This window comes from Parastagonospora nodorum (genome assembly GCF_000146915.1).
Source record: "Parastagonospora nodorum SN15 chromosome Unknown scaffold_47, whole genome shotgun sequence".
Classification (NCBI taxonomy): domain Eukaryota; kingdom Fungi; phylum Ascomycota; class Dothideomycetes; order Pleosporales; family Phaeosphaeriaceae; genus Parastagonospora; species Parastagonospora nodorum.
This window is the reverse complement of record NW_001884595.1, coordinates 127,428-142,484: the sequence shown is the minus strand read 5'-3', so window position 1 is coordinate 142,484 and position 15,057 is coordinate 127,428. Positions and strand designations below refer to the sequence as shown.

Below are 15,057 nucleotides of genomic sequence, written 5' to 3'. Positions count from 1 at the left end.
TTAGAGTTACTATTATTAATCTTCTTTACTAGATTAGAGCTAGTTAGATTAATAGTGCTCTATCTAGTATTGCCTATAATAATAAGCAGAGTATTAAATAAGTATTTCTGCTTAAACTAAGATAGAAGCTTATGCTGCGCTTCTATAGAGAGAGCATTTTAAATATTAGCAGTATTTAAAATCTGCTTAGTAGATAACTTAGAAAGCTTAGAGATTAAAATAATTAGCTTAGTGCTATAAAGGCTACTATTTAATCTACTTAAGCTTACTGCCTTATAAGTAAAAAAAGAATTTAATCTATAAAAGTTAGTTAGAGTAGCCTTATTTCTTCTCTTCTCTCTAGGTACCTTATTTAGGTATAAGAGAAGTAAAATAAATAAGCTTATATAAGCTACTTAAAGAGAGACTTAACTCTAGATTAGTAGAATACTAAATAGAGCTACTAAGTATAGCTTAAGCTAGTTAAGAAGAGATAGCATAACTAGAATAAATTAATTTCTTATTTATGCTAAGAAAGGTATTAATATAACTTATTTAGTTATTAAAAGTAACTAGAGTATTAAGATTAAAGCTAGCTAAGGTTAAAGCGCTCTTATTATTAAATAGCTTATTAAGTATACTAGTCTTATAACTAAAAGGCTTAGCTTACTTACTACGCTTAGATTCTAAAGAACTAGAGCTTAGGCTAAAAAGATTACTAGTAGGTACTATAGTCTCTTTCTTCTTCTTATTATCTTAAATAGAGGCTTAGTAAGCAAATACCTTTAAAGAGGTTAAATTAGTTAAGAGTAACTTTTCTATTAGAGCCTATTTTCTAACTAAAAGAATCTAAATAGAGTTATAAAGGCGTAAGTAGCGCAGCTTTCTTCTTACGCTTAGAGATTAACTTAGATATAGTAGTTTTAGATTAGTCGCGCTTAATACTAGATAGCTTATTATAACTAGTAATATACTTATAGACCTTATCTATAAGCTTATTTTGCCTATTAGTATACTTAGAAGTCTATAAAAGATTAGTATAGAGCTGCTATATAAGATTAATAACTACTAATAGTTATAGTAACTATATAGCTTATAGCGTAATTATATAAAGATATTATCTTAGTTATAAAAGTAGTATAAGGCTATAGTATAATTAGTATAAGAAAGTAACTAAAATAAGATAAGAAATATACCTTAGAATATACTGCTTAGAATTATAAGTAGTATAATAACCTAACTTACTATCTTTATTAATATATTTAAGCTTATTCTTAGTTAAGTTACTTAACTACTTAAGAATATAATTAGTATAAAGGCTCTTATAGAGTATACTACTAGAAGGCTTTAATAAAGTATCTAGAACTAGATTACTCTTCTTAGAAGCTAACTTCTACTAATTAATTTAAGCTAAAGCGCATATACTTTTTAAATCTAATATCTTAGAAGAATAAGCAGTATAAGTATTCTTAAGATTCTTCTTCTATACTAAAGTAGCTATTTTTCTTTTTTACTGTAAAATAGCTAAGTTAGTATAACTAATAGCCTAGAGTTTAAGATAATTATAATGTAGAGTATGCATAAGATACTTAAGTACTTCTTAATTAGTAAGACTTACTAGAGCTATAGTTAGTAAGTTAAATTCTTAAAGCTAAGTAGTAGAGTATTAAAAGATTATAAAGCATAGAATAAAGATATTAATATTGCGCGCGCTAAGACTAAATGCATAACTTAACTAATTTCTATAATAATATAATAATAAATAAAAGCTTACTCAATTACGCAATAGGCTTAGCGCAGAAGTAGAAAAATTACTTATTTATATAATAACTGCGTAACGTTATCTTAATTAAATAGAGTAATTAAGATAGAAAGTATATTATAGTATTAATATATAAGAATAGTAAAATACTAATCTATGTAACTAAGCTAACTAAGCTTAGAAAGTAGACTAACGTTTCTCTGTAATCTATTTATATATTTAAGCTAGCTCTTCTAGTATATTAGAAGAGCAGTAATTAATATAATCTTTTCTCTTAAGTTTGCTTAGCTATAATAATAATCTTTTCTCTTAAGTTTACTTAGCTATAATACTACTCTTTTATATAAGAAGAAGTATAAAAGTAAGAGTAAAGCTCTTAATCTTTAATAGCGCTAAGAGTATTATAGTAGTGCTATCTTCTAGTTCTTCTATAAGTTCTATAAAGCTTAAGCTTAAGAAGTAGTCTATAAGTAAAAGAAGATAGAAGAGAAACTCTAGAAAGTATAAGCTAAGAAGTAGCGTAAGAAGACTTAACTATAGTATTAAGTTAAGCTTAAGAAGAGGTATATAGAGAAGTAGAGACTTAAGATAGTAAGAGAGAAAAAGAAAGCTAAAAAATAAGCTAAATATAAGTATTAAAAATAGCAGCATAATGCTAAGAAAGCTATATAATTATCTTAAAGAAGTAAGCGCAAAGCTTTATAAGCAGTCTTCTCTAAAGAGAAGCGTTAGAAATAAGTAGTAGATAAGATAGCTGCTACTTAAGTTTAACTTACTTTATTTTCTCTACTAACTTAGATAACGTTATATAGCTATAATATTAAGCTTCTAAGTAAATTTAAATAGTATAAATTAATTATAAGCATCTAATTACTGCTATACTACGTTTTTATATATATAGAGCTATTATATAGCATTATATAGCTTTAAGTTTAAGATCGCAATAATATTAATAGGTAGGCGCCCGGTGTCTCTGGGCGCCCGGTGTCCGTGCACGGTATGGGTGGAGTACGTTCCGAGGTCAGCACTAGCCATGGAAACTTTTGGCGCATGGTCCCCAAGAACCCGGCTCTCGGACTTCCAGAGCTTCCGCACGTGAAACATGTACTATTAACGTTAAGATTATGATACAATTGGTTCCTTGTTCGCGTGAATTGCAACCGAATAACGTACGTCTTTTGAAGTCAGCACGGGGCACCTGCGCAACGCAATACGGTATACGGTGTGCTAGTGGCTTCGGTCGCTCTTGAGTCTGGGCAGGACGACTATGTCCGTAGGTAGCTGCAACGACCGATGGAACAGTATCAATCGGCCCTGATTCCGTGCGAATGGTCGGGCGCAGAGACACGTATGCAGCATCCTGTGAAAGTGTGCAGAACGCGCAAAAGATGATCCAGCGATAGGTGCTGATGCGATTAATCTTTCATTGCTCATCTACTTCGTAGAAGTTGGATATCACCCTGTGCCCTACCCCACAATTTGTTGTGACAAGGAATCTGCTCCAGTCGATCATACTGCACGACAACGGAAGTTGTCTATGTAGGTCATGGGGACCCCTGACTACCGTGTAGATACTAGACCGGACGAATGCGGATGGTCGTCAGTGGCTGGCTGCATACCATCCGTCCATTGCACTTTTCTTATATATCTTTGTTACTCCACTAATACACAGGATCGATTCGAAAAGGCAGCATGGCACAGAAACCCCCGTCAGACCTCCTTGGTCGCACGCGCGCGATCTCCATCACCCTCGCAAACGGCACTCCCCAACTCGGCAAGCGACAAGCCACGGGAACAGCGATCGCACAAGCCTCAACCTTGACTGAATTGCGTGAATCGTATATAGGGGGATCAAACGACGAGCATGGCCACTCGATGCGGATAGCAAAGCCTGATCAAAATGCAGACGTCGAATTGATTGAACTAGTCACAGCAGGAGCAATTCCCGCACTAGAGCAACAGGAGATGCCAAAGCATGCGAATCATACGTTTCAAGAAACTCAGGATGATGGGGCGAAGAAGGGATGGGGACCAACAGTCTTGAATGGGCTGAAGGCGTTTTGGAAGTTCTTCAAGACGTTTTGGGGTTTTTGGATCACGATATACTGCCTGAACATCGTTGTAAGTCTTCCGTACTCGCATATGTAATCATGCTGATTCGCAAGGGATGGGGACTTATGCTCGTCATCCTGATCTCCAAAGCCGTACCGGCAATGAACCACCCCACAGCCGACGACAACAGCTCGCAACGCAAGATCTGGATTGAGATCGACACCCAGATCCTCAACGCGTTATTCTGCGTCACTGGCTTCGGTCTCGCACCGTGGCGCTTTCGAGATTGGTATTGGACAGTCCGGGCCATCCACTTCCATGATAAACATGCCATGTATCGGCTAACGCAGCAGAACAAGGGCTGGTTCCGACCCAGCGAGGAGTACACCGAAGCCGTTGCTGTTGAACATGAGAAAGATACGGTTGCATCCAACGGTGTGAGGGCACCTCCGACTGCGCTCTGGAAGTTGGCATTTGTGGTGAATATGATGGTGTTGAACACGGCGCTGCAGGCTTTGCTTTCTTATTATTTATGGGGGTATAATAGAATTGATCGACCATCGTGGGCTACCGGTAAGCTGTTTTTGGCATACACCGTGTTCTTGGCTAATCCTCGATTGAACAGGCACTTTCGTCGGTCTGGGAGCCGTTACTGGCATATTTGCCGGACTGATGTATTGGTGGGAGCGCCGCAAGGTGAAAAAAATCGAGGGGCCAGAGGTGAGAGTCGTCTATGTATAGATGCATCGCCAGTACGTCGAGGAAGAAAGAACGAATGAAACTTCTCATATGATCCTATAATTTTGCAGGCTTTAGTGTTCCAGGTCCTCCCAAATGTCGTCCTCCGTAGTTCCGTATGCTGCGGTCCTCAATTTAGGATGACACATAATGTGCCCAACAACATGTGCGATATTTTTCATTGGATGTTTATCGCTCCGTCCGACTTGCCGTAAGATGAATGTATGATTTACGCCAAATAGCCCGACAACGTCGTCGCCGGGACGAATCCCATCTAGCATATCCGGATGATTTGCTAAACCCACACGACCTCCATCCGTTACAAATGTGATGTTATCGAAGGGACGATCTCGATACCAAGAGTTCTCGGAAGACCTGAACGTCTCCTGGCAATCTGCCTCAGTGGCTTTATCTCGTGACGATTCGTCGAATATGCGCCACAATTGCACATGTGAGACACACTGGGGTTTCATCATAGTATCGTAAATTTTTCCCATGACGGAGAATAATGCCAAATTCGCGTCAGTTGGCGCTAATTTCTCTTCTGTGTTACGTAACAATTCTCCAGAGGTGTCGACGATGGTACCGATGATCTTTCCGACGGTTCGCAGCACATTGTCCGGAGAAAGGCAAGCGAGAGACTGGAATTTATAGAGTGGTCGGTATTGACGGCTGTGGTGTTGATAAAAATGTTCTGGCTGATTGTATCTGTGTCGAGAATCGCTATAACGCGTGTTGATGTCTGGATCGAAAGCCCAGGTGGGCAGGCCGAGGGGGCTGCAAAGTTCTGACATGTGTTCATCGCGTAAAGGGTGGAGTGGAAGCCGGCCGTATAGCTCCAAAGGATCGTGCTTGATCAATAGCATGCTGGTGTCAATTAGGAATTCCGCAACAGTCTTGTTGTAATGAGGCGTCACTACTCAAGGATACGTTGGGAAGTACGAGAATCCAAGTATGCCGAAGACCTTGTTGCGAGGATCCGTGGCTTTTAATTGGGAAGTGTTGAGAATGTTTGCAGCGAAGCTACACGTTCTGTCGTCTCTCATCGAACTGAGCTTGCTAAAAGGGCGGGTTGCCCTCAGGAATCGCTTGTAATTGACGTCTTGGGGTTCTTCGGCCAAAGATTCGGGGGCAAGGCCGAAGTGGTGTCTCCGACTACCATAGATCTGTGTCCACAGAGTTAAATATGATATCGAAGCCGGCCCAACGTATACTAAGGGGTCGTTTCTGGCCAGAACAAGTTCTTGGACCACCCACACGCGACGGAACCAAGGGCCCTGGAAGATACGAGTCAAGATTTGACGCATTTCGAGGTTCCAATGCTCCCGGCTCGTGATCATTTGCATCGCCTTCACCTCATCTTCATCGCCACAGCCAAGCCATATCAATACTGTAGTCGCTGAAGAATAGATGCGGCCCATTAGTTGCACCTGAGAATTTCGCTCAAAGGTATCTGCCTGATTGATGCACAAAGCGTCGACCCAGAAGACTCGTTCCTTGTCCAAACAGCGAGACTGATGAAGTGCGTGATCCAGAGTTAGGCCAATGGGCATGGTGTTGCCGTTAATCTGGATCGTGTGCGGAAATTGCTCATTGCCCCAGACGTATGAGATGGCCTCAAACTGTAACTCCTTGACACTATCCTTGGGAAGGCTTTCTACGCGCAACAGAATGTCGATGACATCATCGGATTTGCCGGGTGCCAATACTGCCATCCGAATTTGTTCGGCTTTTGAATCCAGCGGTTGGTATGGAGAAACCATCATCCTTGTTGATTCGAAGTAGCGAGGAATATCATGTGGTGGCTGTCTGCGGGGAACAGAGCTCGTGCAGTGGTACAGCACGCATTGCGCAGAGTAGCGTCGTTGAGACTGATGTCGAACATGGAAGAAGCTCAGAGAGGAAGCAGATTTCAAAATAAAGGCATTCAGATAAAAAGCATGTTCAGAAAGGATATTGAGAGGGAAAGGCCGGAGAAGAGATTGAATTTGTCAAGGCTGGAGGTGCAGGTATGAGGCAGTCACAACACAGCCGCACTACAAACAGAATCGTACAGCACTGCCTTCACCACCCTGATTTTCACTAACCGGATTCGTAGTCATAATCCACTATGCTCTTCACCGGTTGGAAAAATGAAGACGTTGCATTACGGATGATGGCATAATCCAAACCTGGAAAGCCAACAACACCCCTCAACGCTAGTCCCATCCCAGCAGCCCCCACCTTTTCGACCCGACATCATGCCATCCCTGGTCGGGGCGGGTTGAGGACCCGACACGATGCTTTCCACACTTCCCACACAAACTCGCCCAACGCAGTATCTTCGCTTCGCCCATGTACGCACGCTAAGCCGCAATCAACGCGACGACGAGTTTGAAAGCTCTGCAGTCTCGGGTGTTTACCCCTGCTGGCCAACAAGTCTGCTCTCGTCAACACCTGCATTTGTTGTAGCGAAAGAACGAGCACATCGCAGACGGAGAGGATGAGTTTTTTCATCGCAAGAAGTCCTTTCGGAGAGGTTGGACTTTGTTCTTTCGTAGAAACACATCCTGCCAATCTTTCTTTGGGGAATGAGCGGAAGTAAAAGACACACGCATCACGCACATCATGACCAAACAACGCACTCCCATTGTTAATCAACCCGCGTCATCTAAAACGGATGCAATATCAACACTCGGCCTTCTTGCATCTGCAACACACGTCCGCTCAGCTGAATTCTACCTCTTCATTCTATACGAGGCAAAGATTCTAAGAAAGCGGATACATCCCCTCACCCATGACCCACCTTTTCAAGTAATTCAGTACAAGAATTTACGTGTAGGAATTTCCGCTGTATACACTATAGGTACCTTCCCCCCCTCTTGCTCTCCTCGAACTAGCAATGCGCTCAAGCAATATGTCCAACCCCCCCCAATCTTCATTCAGCGCACCCTGTACAAACCCACGCAGTCATCTTCAAACCTGACCTTCTTCTTTTGTCGTCGACGTAAACCCCTCGAACCTTCAGGCGAGCCCCCAAGTTCCGCGTTGTCGTTCGCCTAGAATCGATCTCTCTGCTTGGTGCGGTAGACTGTGTACCCGACATACGCGCCCGTCAGCGCGAGTCCAAACAGCACAAACTTGACCAAGAACCACGTCCAGCTACCGCTGCTCTCGCGCTCCCGTGTCATGCTGCTGGCCGTCTTCTTGCCCGTGTTGGGATTGACGCCGGAATTCGCACCGGGGTTCTTCCTGTATAGGTTGTGCGACTTGACGGTGATGATGTCGTGGTTGTCTGACAGTTCGCCGGTCTCAGCGGAGAAGCCCAGGTATGCGACGGGCGGGACTTTGAAGTTGGGGATGTCGAAGCAGGTGGTCCATTCGTCGACGGATTTGTACTGGAGCTCGAGCTTGAGGTATTCGTCTTGGAAGTAGGTGAGTTTGGCGATGGTGGGGACTTGGGCGTTGCGGATGCCTCGGGCCTTCACATGGGATATTAGTGACCACTCTTTTGATTAGGTCCAAGTAGAGGTTTGGTAAACTCACAGAACATCCGGCGACTTCGTTGGACTTGCCGTCGTTGTCCTTATCATAGGCAGTCTGTCCGTCGCCATTCATCGCCATGATGTAGGGAAAGACGGTGCCTGGACGGTTGTTCTTGTACGTGTCGAAGAAGAGGCCGAGGCCCTCGAACTTGTCCGTGTGGCCAAAGACATTGCCGGGTTGCGCGCGCTGCTTGGTGAGCCACATGGCGAAGCCATCGCCATAGAGATTACCCTGGCCATGGATCTTGAATTCGAAGACAATCTAGTCGCGTGAGCTGGTGAAGACGGGATTATGATGGATATCATGTACCTCCCAGTTTGTCGCGGTCAACGGGACTCGTGAGAAGATCCAGCCGTCGCGCGAGGCTTTGTCTGAGGCGAGGCGGACGTACTTGTCGGTGCGGATGATGGTGTCTCCGCCAAAGTCCCACCATCGCGATTGCATATCCGAGTCGAGGTATGGCTGTTCTTGTTAGACCCTGGCTGCATTCGAGACGTGTATTTGTGGGCGACTTACGGGCTCGAGGCTGTGTGTCCGTAACTGTATCATGTTAGCAAAGTACCTCGCAAAGCATCAATGCAGCACACTCACTGAGATAGCCTTGATGTTAGGATCCTCAATCAAGCCTCCCGACCGCGCGATTGCGCCCGTCAGACTCCCTGCCAGCAGGCACAAGCCCGACCATGACTTTGCGAATACCATGGCAGCTCAATGACTTTCCCTCCCCAAGCTGCTCACTCCAGGTTCAGTCGCAGAAAGAATGAAAGAAAACGAAGCCTGCTGCTCCGAGTAATTTCTACAAAAGAAGCGGCGCAATGAAAGCGTGCAGCCAGAAGAACGGGAGGACAGAGAGACACAGTCAAGTGGATTGGACTGGTTTCAGCGGTTGGACGTTCGCGAACTTGGCCGCGGTGGTGAGCGTGGCCTTTCCGCAATTACGTGCAGGGGTCTTGCAGCGGAGCAGGCGCTAACGAGAAATGCGGACAAGTGCGGACATGGAGCCCGTTGACGTCGACAACTTTTTGCAACACCAAGAGCAATTCACTCACGCACACAACCCCACACACAGCAACATGGACTCATTAGGCGCTTCCGGCATGTCTGCCTTTCCCAACGACCCGTGCGTATCTTAGCCCCAATTGCTCGCCACGACGCTAATATTCGCAGCAAAACGCAAATCATGCGCCAGATCCAGCAAGAAGCTGCGATGCAGAATGCGCGCCTGCTCGTCGAGAAGCTGAACGAGCACTGCTTCGAGCGCTGCGTGCCGAAACCCAATGCCTCGCTGTCCAAGGGCGAGGAGACGTGCTTCACGAGCTGCATGGAGAAGTACATGGGTGCGTGGAATACCGTGTCGAAGCAGTATGTGGCGAGGATACAGCGGGAGAGTCAGAATGGGGTGCAGAACATCTAGACTAGGAAGAAATGGGGGGGATGAGAATGGGAATGGGAATGGCGGAAAGCTTGGATGACGACGTCTTACGATTTCCTTCGGGCTTGCATGTATGAGTAGAAAGCATGGGACCTCACCTGTGATACGGCATCATATATGGGACGAGATGTTTGTACAGTACTGTACTCATAAAGCGAGCCTCACTTTAGTGGGCTGCGTCATCAATTGATCGCAATGCTATGCTCATGGACCTCAGCCATATTCAATGAAAAAAAGCCTGACCGCATCACATCATCTAGGGCACTTACTGTCCCTTACCGAAGCTCTTCTGCCTCTGCGCATACTCCTTGACAACCGTCGAGCAGCTAACTTCCTGACATAACCTCTTCCTCCTCTCCGGCGCCAGCTTCGTCGCAAACTCCAGCCCACTCGCCCTCTCCACCGCCTCAATCGGCACCTCAAAGTCCGTCAACGGCTTGGTGTTCGCGATGCGGTCATTTGGCAGCACGAACGCCCCCAGCGCCACCTTGCCCCCCAGCTTCCCATCCTCGGCGAAAATGACCTTGTAGAAATGCGTCGGCACCGCCACATTCGGCGGGTTCCCAATAACCTCGTAGCTCACGCGCCACTTGCCATCCTGCTCACGCTTGGGTAGATACAGCGGGCCGGTCACAATTCTAACCGACGGATAGGTATGTGTCAGCCTCCTGCAAAAGTCCTCAAAGTGCGCCCAGTAGTCGCGATTGAACCCGTCGCCCACCTGCGGACACATGTTGCTCAGCGCAAACGTGTCGTCCATGGCTTCTTGGCTCCACTTTGCGTCGGCCGCGGGCACCTGGTGGCCGCGGTCATAGCCGCTGCGGAAGTAGTCCTTCAGCTTGGCGCGGAACATCTCGGGGATCGAGATGTCCTCGACGAAGACGCTGTGTTTACGGTCGGCGTTGCTGTGGGCGAGCGACTCGGGCGTGATGTGTTCGGCAACCCACGCTGGGTTGCGCGTGCGTCGGTCGTAGGTGGAGGTGAGGGAGGCGGCGGGGCGGAGGTCGTTTACGGGGCCGGGGAATCCGTATTGGAAGATGCCATTGGGGTCGACGAGGGCTTTGCGAGCGGCGGCGGCCGGGGTGGGGATGGCTGGCACGGAGGATACTGGCCGTGGTGGGCCGGTCACGGTTGTTGTGGTTGTTGTGACTGTGGGACGCGGAGGCTCTTTCTTTGTGGAAAGCAGCGCGGCTGTTGCAGCTGCGCCGGCTGCCGCACCGCCTGCTGCGATGATAGCGAATGTCACTTTCGACATGGTGGTGGTGTCGGAGGTTGGAAGCGAGTGATCTTGATGAAGAGGTGGAGTCGAAACCTCTTATGGATTGCCAGACTGTCCCACGGGACCCGAGGCTCGAACGGCGCGTGAAGGGTGTCTCAGACGCGTCGAGGCGTGCTTGTCTGGTTCGCTGGCGGCTATTCCTTTCTGTCCAAGGTCATCCGCAATATTTCTGGAGCTAACATTTTTGCGCTAGTCTCACACCTGCATCCTCGTCTTCGAGCCGCACATCTGCCAAGTCATTGTTACGCATGTCGAGCGACAGTTCCCTTACTCTCTGATACCTGACATCCTTTTCATCCATACATGATTTCGTATTTGTAGAGCGTGTGTTTCTTTCTGTTAACTTCACATCCATATCGGCATGTCCTCTTGGATCTCCAAGGCGACTGAGTCTCGCAATGCACAGCTCATTACAACCGCAGTGGTGTCAGGTGCGGTAGTTGCAAGCACCATTCTCGGATTTCAGCAAGCCAGGCGCATGTACAGAGTCGCGGAGCTGAAAGGATCGATACCAGATATTGATGATGCGCATCACGCGCAGAGAGTAGGCTAAGCGAGCAACAACAACCACATGACATAGCTGACATCTGAAGTTGACTGAATACGGTGCTGCATCCAGTGTCTTCGCTCCCAGCAAAGAAGACGAGCGGAGTACGGCATTGGCTGCAAGAGCAAGGAAGGGCGACTATGACGACGGTATGCGTAATCTGTTTATTCGGGTACTCGCACGACACTGATATATCAACAGACCTTATCCTCGAACAACTGGCCAGGAACAGGGTCTTTCTCACCGATGAGGGTCTAGCAAAGCTAAGGAATGCCTTTGTCATTGTGGTCGGATGCGGTGGCGTTGGCTCGCATGCTACGGCAGCACTCGCACGGTCAGGATGTGCCAAAATTCGACTGATCGACTTCGACCAAGTCACGCTCTCTTCACTCAACCGCCATGCTGTTGCGACACTTGCGGATGTCGGAACCTCCAAAGTACATACTCTTCGCAAGAGGCTCGAGCAAATCACTCCTTGGACCCACTTCGAGTGCCGCAACGAGCTCTTCGGTGAGCAAACCGCTGCAGCGCAGCTAGCAGACCTTAATGGACAGCAACCAGACTTTGTCATCGATGCCATAGACAACATCGACAGTAAGGTAGCCTTGCTGAACTACTGCTACAAGAACAACATCAAGGTCATCTCTTCCATGGGTGCAGGATGCAAATCGGACCCAACGAGGATATTCATTGGCGATATCTCCGCAAGCACAGACGACCCGCTGTCCAAGTCGACACGAAGGAAGCTGCGTCTGCTGGGTGTCAACGATGGCATACCAGTCGTCTTCTCAACCGAAAGACCTGGTCCGGGAAAGGCTGAGCTGCAACCGCTAGCCCAAGAAGAATTCGCTAGAGGCAATGTTGGAGAGCTTGGCGTGCTCGCAGACTTCCGAGTCCGCATCTTACCTGTGCTTGGAACTATGCCGGCCATCTTTGGTCTTGCAGTCGCAAATCATGTCATCCTTGCCATATCTGGCTACCCACACGACTACCTGCCTTCCAAGTCTCGCGACAAGATGTACGATGGCATCTTGGGCGCTCTCCAGGGGTCAGAGGAACGCCTAGCCAAAACGCTCTTCATACACGATGCACAAGGATTGAAGATCCCCATCACACAGAGCGACGTCGGCTATCTCGTAGAAGAGGTATACAATGGACGTAGCATCATCAGCAGTCTATCCACCCGCCTGCAGCTGAGCAGATGGACAAAACCGACAGCAAATTTCGTCGACGAAAGCACACCAGGGCAAAAAGCGAGCACAGTCAAGATGAATCAGTTGGTCTTGATGACCAAAGAGGAGGCTGGCAGGCACGAGAAGGAGGTGCTCAAGGGCGATAAGAAGCTTGAGGAGCTGTACGATGCGGATGTCATAGAACGCGTCAATAAGAGGCTGCAAGAGGAGGGACAATACGAACGTTTCAAATAGCTCGCACTTACCATTGCGAAGCACTTTTCACGTCAAAAATAATCACCACTCTACCAATTCCGAGCATCATATTCACCCACAGCATCAGCTTTTGACATGAACCTCGGCCGCTTTCCACGGATGTATGCTTCTGACCCACATCTTGGTGCAGCTGCAGTTCAAGCCATACCTAAAAGCATCGATCTTCCGAGCAATTGTCACAACATATCAGCAGAGTACATAAACGCCGATCATGCCCCACGGGGGATGCCTTCTAACTCCGTTGTCTCCGACACGATTCGCGAGATTTTGTTCTAGCCAATAAGTTGGGCCCACGCTAACCGACAACAGCGAGCAATTCTACGACTCATGACGTAAATAGGGCCGAAACTTTTCGTAGCTTCTCATCTTGGGGCAACCTTGCGGCTCCTAGGGTCCGCTGCAAGGGCTCTATCTATGACGGGAACGGCGCCGGTACTGCCGTAGCCAATTGGCATGTGCGGGTGTACCCACACTTCAAGATATGGAATTTTCTACGGACGAGTACGTGTGCGAACGTCATAGGGAAGCTATGCAGGGTCCGAAAATTGTGGTATATAACTGTGGTGAGAGGGCGGGGTGACGACCAGACAAACCGTGCAGAACACTTCTTCCTCGCTTCTTACTTCCGCCAAATCCCACACAACACTATCTAGACACTACCAGACCACAGAATCACACCCAAAATGGCGACAGACACAAAGTTCCAGGGCTGGCTCGGAAAGGACAAAGACTCCGTCGATGGCAAGATGCAGTGGGGCGACTTCGAGCCTAAGAAGTGGACTGAGGACGACGTCGACATCAAAATCGACTGCTGCGGTATCTGTGGCTCAGACTTGCACACGCTCAAGTCTGGCTGGAGTCCAACCCCATACCGTACGCTCCCTTCCACAATTTCCATTACAAATGACTAACGAACTACCTAGCCTGCGTTGTTGGTCACGAAATCATCGGCAAGGCGGTCAAGGTCGGAAAGAACGTCAAACATGTAAAGGAGGGTGACCGCGTCGGTGTCGGCGCTCAGGCTCGCTCTTGCCTGCAAAAAGATTGTCCAGACTGCTCTCAGGGCGTGGAGAACCACTGTAGCCGCGGCCTCGTTGGCACGTATGGCTCTGTGTACCCTGGTGATGAGGGCAAGTCATATGGTGGCTACGCAACACACAACCGCACGCACAACCGCTTCGTCTTCAACATCCCCGACGGTCTTGACTCCGCTGATGCGGCGCCTATGCTGTGTGGTGGAATCACTGTTTACTCACCATTGAAGAACTATGGCTGCGGCCCTGGCAAGACTGTCGGTATCGTTGGTGTCGGCGGTCTAGGCCACTTTGGTGTCCTTTTCGCCAAGGCTCTCGGAGCTGACAAGGTCGTTGGTATCTCAAGAAAAGCAGAGAAGCGCGACGATGTGCTTAAGCTTGGTGCGGATCAATACATTTCCACCGACGAGGATAAAGACTGGGCCAAGCACAACAAGCAGACTCTTGACTTGATTGTCTGCACGGTTTCAAGCGAAAAGATGCCTCTGAACGAATACTTGAGTCTGTTGAAGACCAAGGGCACGTTCATCCAGGTTGGGTATGTGTCCTCCTTCTTAATTTTGAATGGCTGATGGCTAACATTTTCTTAGTGCTCCTGATGGCGGCAACCTCCCGCCCATCAACGCCTTCACTCTCATCGGCACCGGAATCAAGGTCGGCGGATCTGCCATCGGTTCGCCCGATGAGATCGCAGAGATGCTCCAGCTTGCCGCTGACAAGAAGGTCAAGCCGTGGATCCAGAAGCGTAGCATGAAGGAGGCGAACCAGGCTGTCCTCGATATGGTTGATGGAAAGGCGAGGTACAGGTATGTTTTGGAGAATTAGAGTGGTAGAGGACCGCATCTGGCTCGTACATTGCCCAGCCACGATGATCTTCCACATATAGAATCTCGAAAGAGCATTAGATAATGTATACCCTGACGACATGATGAATGACCGCCCCTGAGTGACGCTCTTCCTCAGTACCACAGAAGCTCAACCTATGTGATCACCTCCAAGCAAGCAACAAAGTTAAAATAAGCATTTCACCGATACGAAGTTCCTGACGCGCGCCCTGTGCGGCACAAGCGCGCTAACTCCACAAACCCCACGTTTCGCGTGGACCGAGGTTTCTCTCCACCTCCGCGCGACACCTACGCGGTTAACGAGAGTCATGTCTCACCCAAAGTTTTCTTATAATTGCAACTTCGCATACCTTCGCTTCTCTCCCTGAAGTTCCACACCCCTCTTCCCATCCCCTTCCACACCCCTCTTCCCATCC

The 15,057-nt window shown here is 47.7% G+C and overlaps 8 protein-coding genes across 8 annotated transcripts; 4 read left to right on the top strand and 4 right to left on the bottom strand.

The window, feature by feature from the left end:
• Nucleotides 1-3,433: 3,433 nt before the first annotated feature.
• On the top strand, nucleotides 3,434-4,534 carry SNOG_16429 (hypothetical protein; the record flags this gene model as incomplete). Its single annotated transcript, XM_001806492.1, has 3 exons — nucleotides 3,434-3,862; nucleotides 3,907-4,366; nucleotides 4,419-4,534. The coding sequence occupies 3 exons, from the start codon at nucleotides 3,434-3,436 to the stop codon at nucleotides 4,532-4,534; spliced, it is 1,005 nt and encodes a 334-aa protein (XP_001806544.1).
• A 917-nt stretch (nucleotides 4,535-5,451) lies between these two features.
• On the bottom strand, nucleotides 5,452-6,297 carry SNOG_16428 (hypothetical protein; the record flags this gene model as incomplete). The annotated part of the gene is made up of 1 exon (XM_001806491.1): nucleotides 5,452-6,297. One exon carries the CDS (start codon nucleotides 6,295-6,297, stop codon nucleotides 5,452-5,454), a length of 846 nt encoding a protein of 281 aa, XP_001806543.1.
• Nucleotides 6,298-7,569: 1,272 nt separating this feature from the next.
• On the bottom strand, nucleotides 7,570-8,500 carry SNOG_16427 (hypothetical protein; the record flags this gene model as incomplete). Its single annotated transcript, XM_001806490.1, has 3 exons — nucleotides 7,570-7,992; nucleotides 8,057-8,317; nucleotides 8,366-8,500. The coding sequence occupies 3 exons, from the start codon at nucleotides 8,498-8,500 to the stop codon at nucleotides 7,570-7,572; spliced, it is 819 nt and encodes a 272-aa protein (XP_001806542.1).
• A 551-nt stretch (nucleotides 8,501-9,051) lies between these two features.
• Nucleotides 9,052-9,470, top strand: SNOG_16426 (hypothetical protein; the record flags this gene model as incomplete). Its single annotated transcript, XM_001806489.1, has 2 exons — nucleotides 9,052-9,176; nucleotides 9,224-9,470. The coding sequence occupies 2 exons, from the start codon at nucleotides 9,052-9,054 to the stop codon at nucleotides 9,468-9,470; spliced, it is 372 nt and encodes a 123-aa protein (XP_001806541.1).
• A 283-nt stretch (nucleotides 9,471-9,753) lies between these two features.
• On the bottom strand, nucleotides 9,754-10,743 carry SNOG_16425 (hypothetical protein; the record flags this gene model as incomplete). Its single annotated transcript, XM_001806488.1, has 1 exon — nucleotides 9,754-10,743. One exon carries the CDS (start codon nucleotides 10,741-10,743, stop codon nucleotides 9,754-9,756), a length of 990 nt encoding a protein of 329 aa, XP_001806540.1.
• A 60-nt stretch (nucleotides 10,744-10,803) lies between these two features.
• SNOG_16424 (hypothetical protein) lies at nucleotides 10,804-11,007 on the bottom strand (the record flags this gene model as incomplete). Its single annotated transcript, XM_001806487.1, has 2 exons — nucleotides 10,804-10,911; nucleotides 10,969-11,007. The coding sequence occupies 2 exons, from the start codon at nucleotides 11,005-11,007 to the stop codon at nucleotides 10,804-10,806; spliced, it is 147 nt and encodes a 48-aa protein (XP_001806539.1).
• A 121-nt stretch (nucleotides 11,008-11,128) lies between these two features.
• Nucleotides 11,129-12,820, top strand: SNOG_16423 (hypothetical protein; the record flags this gene model as incomplete). Its single annotated transcript, XM_001806486.1, has 3 exons — nucleotides 11,129-11,311; nucleotides 11,361-11,463; nucleotides 11,516-12,820. 3 exons carry the CDS (start codon nucleotides 11,129-11,131, stop codon nucleotides 12,739-12,741), a joined length of 1,512 nt encoding a protein of 503 aa, XP_001806538.1. The 3' UTR covers nucleotides 12,742-12,820.
• Nucleotides 12,821-13,432: 612 nt separating this feature from the next.
• Nucleotides 13,433-14,621, top strand: SNOG_16422 (hypothetical protein; the record flags this gene model as incomplete). Its single annotated transcript, XM_001806485.1, has 3 exons — nucleotides 13,433-13,635; nucleotides 13,686-14,334; nucleotides 14,387-14,621. Exons 1-3 carry the CDS (start codon nucleotides 13,446-13,448, stop codon nucleotides 14,619-14,621), a joined length of 1,074 nt encoding a protein of 357 aa, XP_001806537.1. The 5' UTR covers nucleotides 13,433-13,445.
• Between the last annotated feature and the right edge of the window lie 436 nt (nucleotides 14,622-15,057).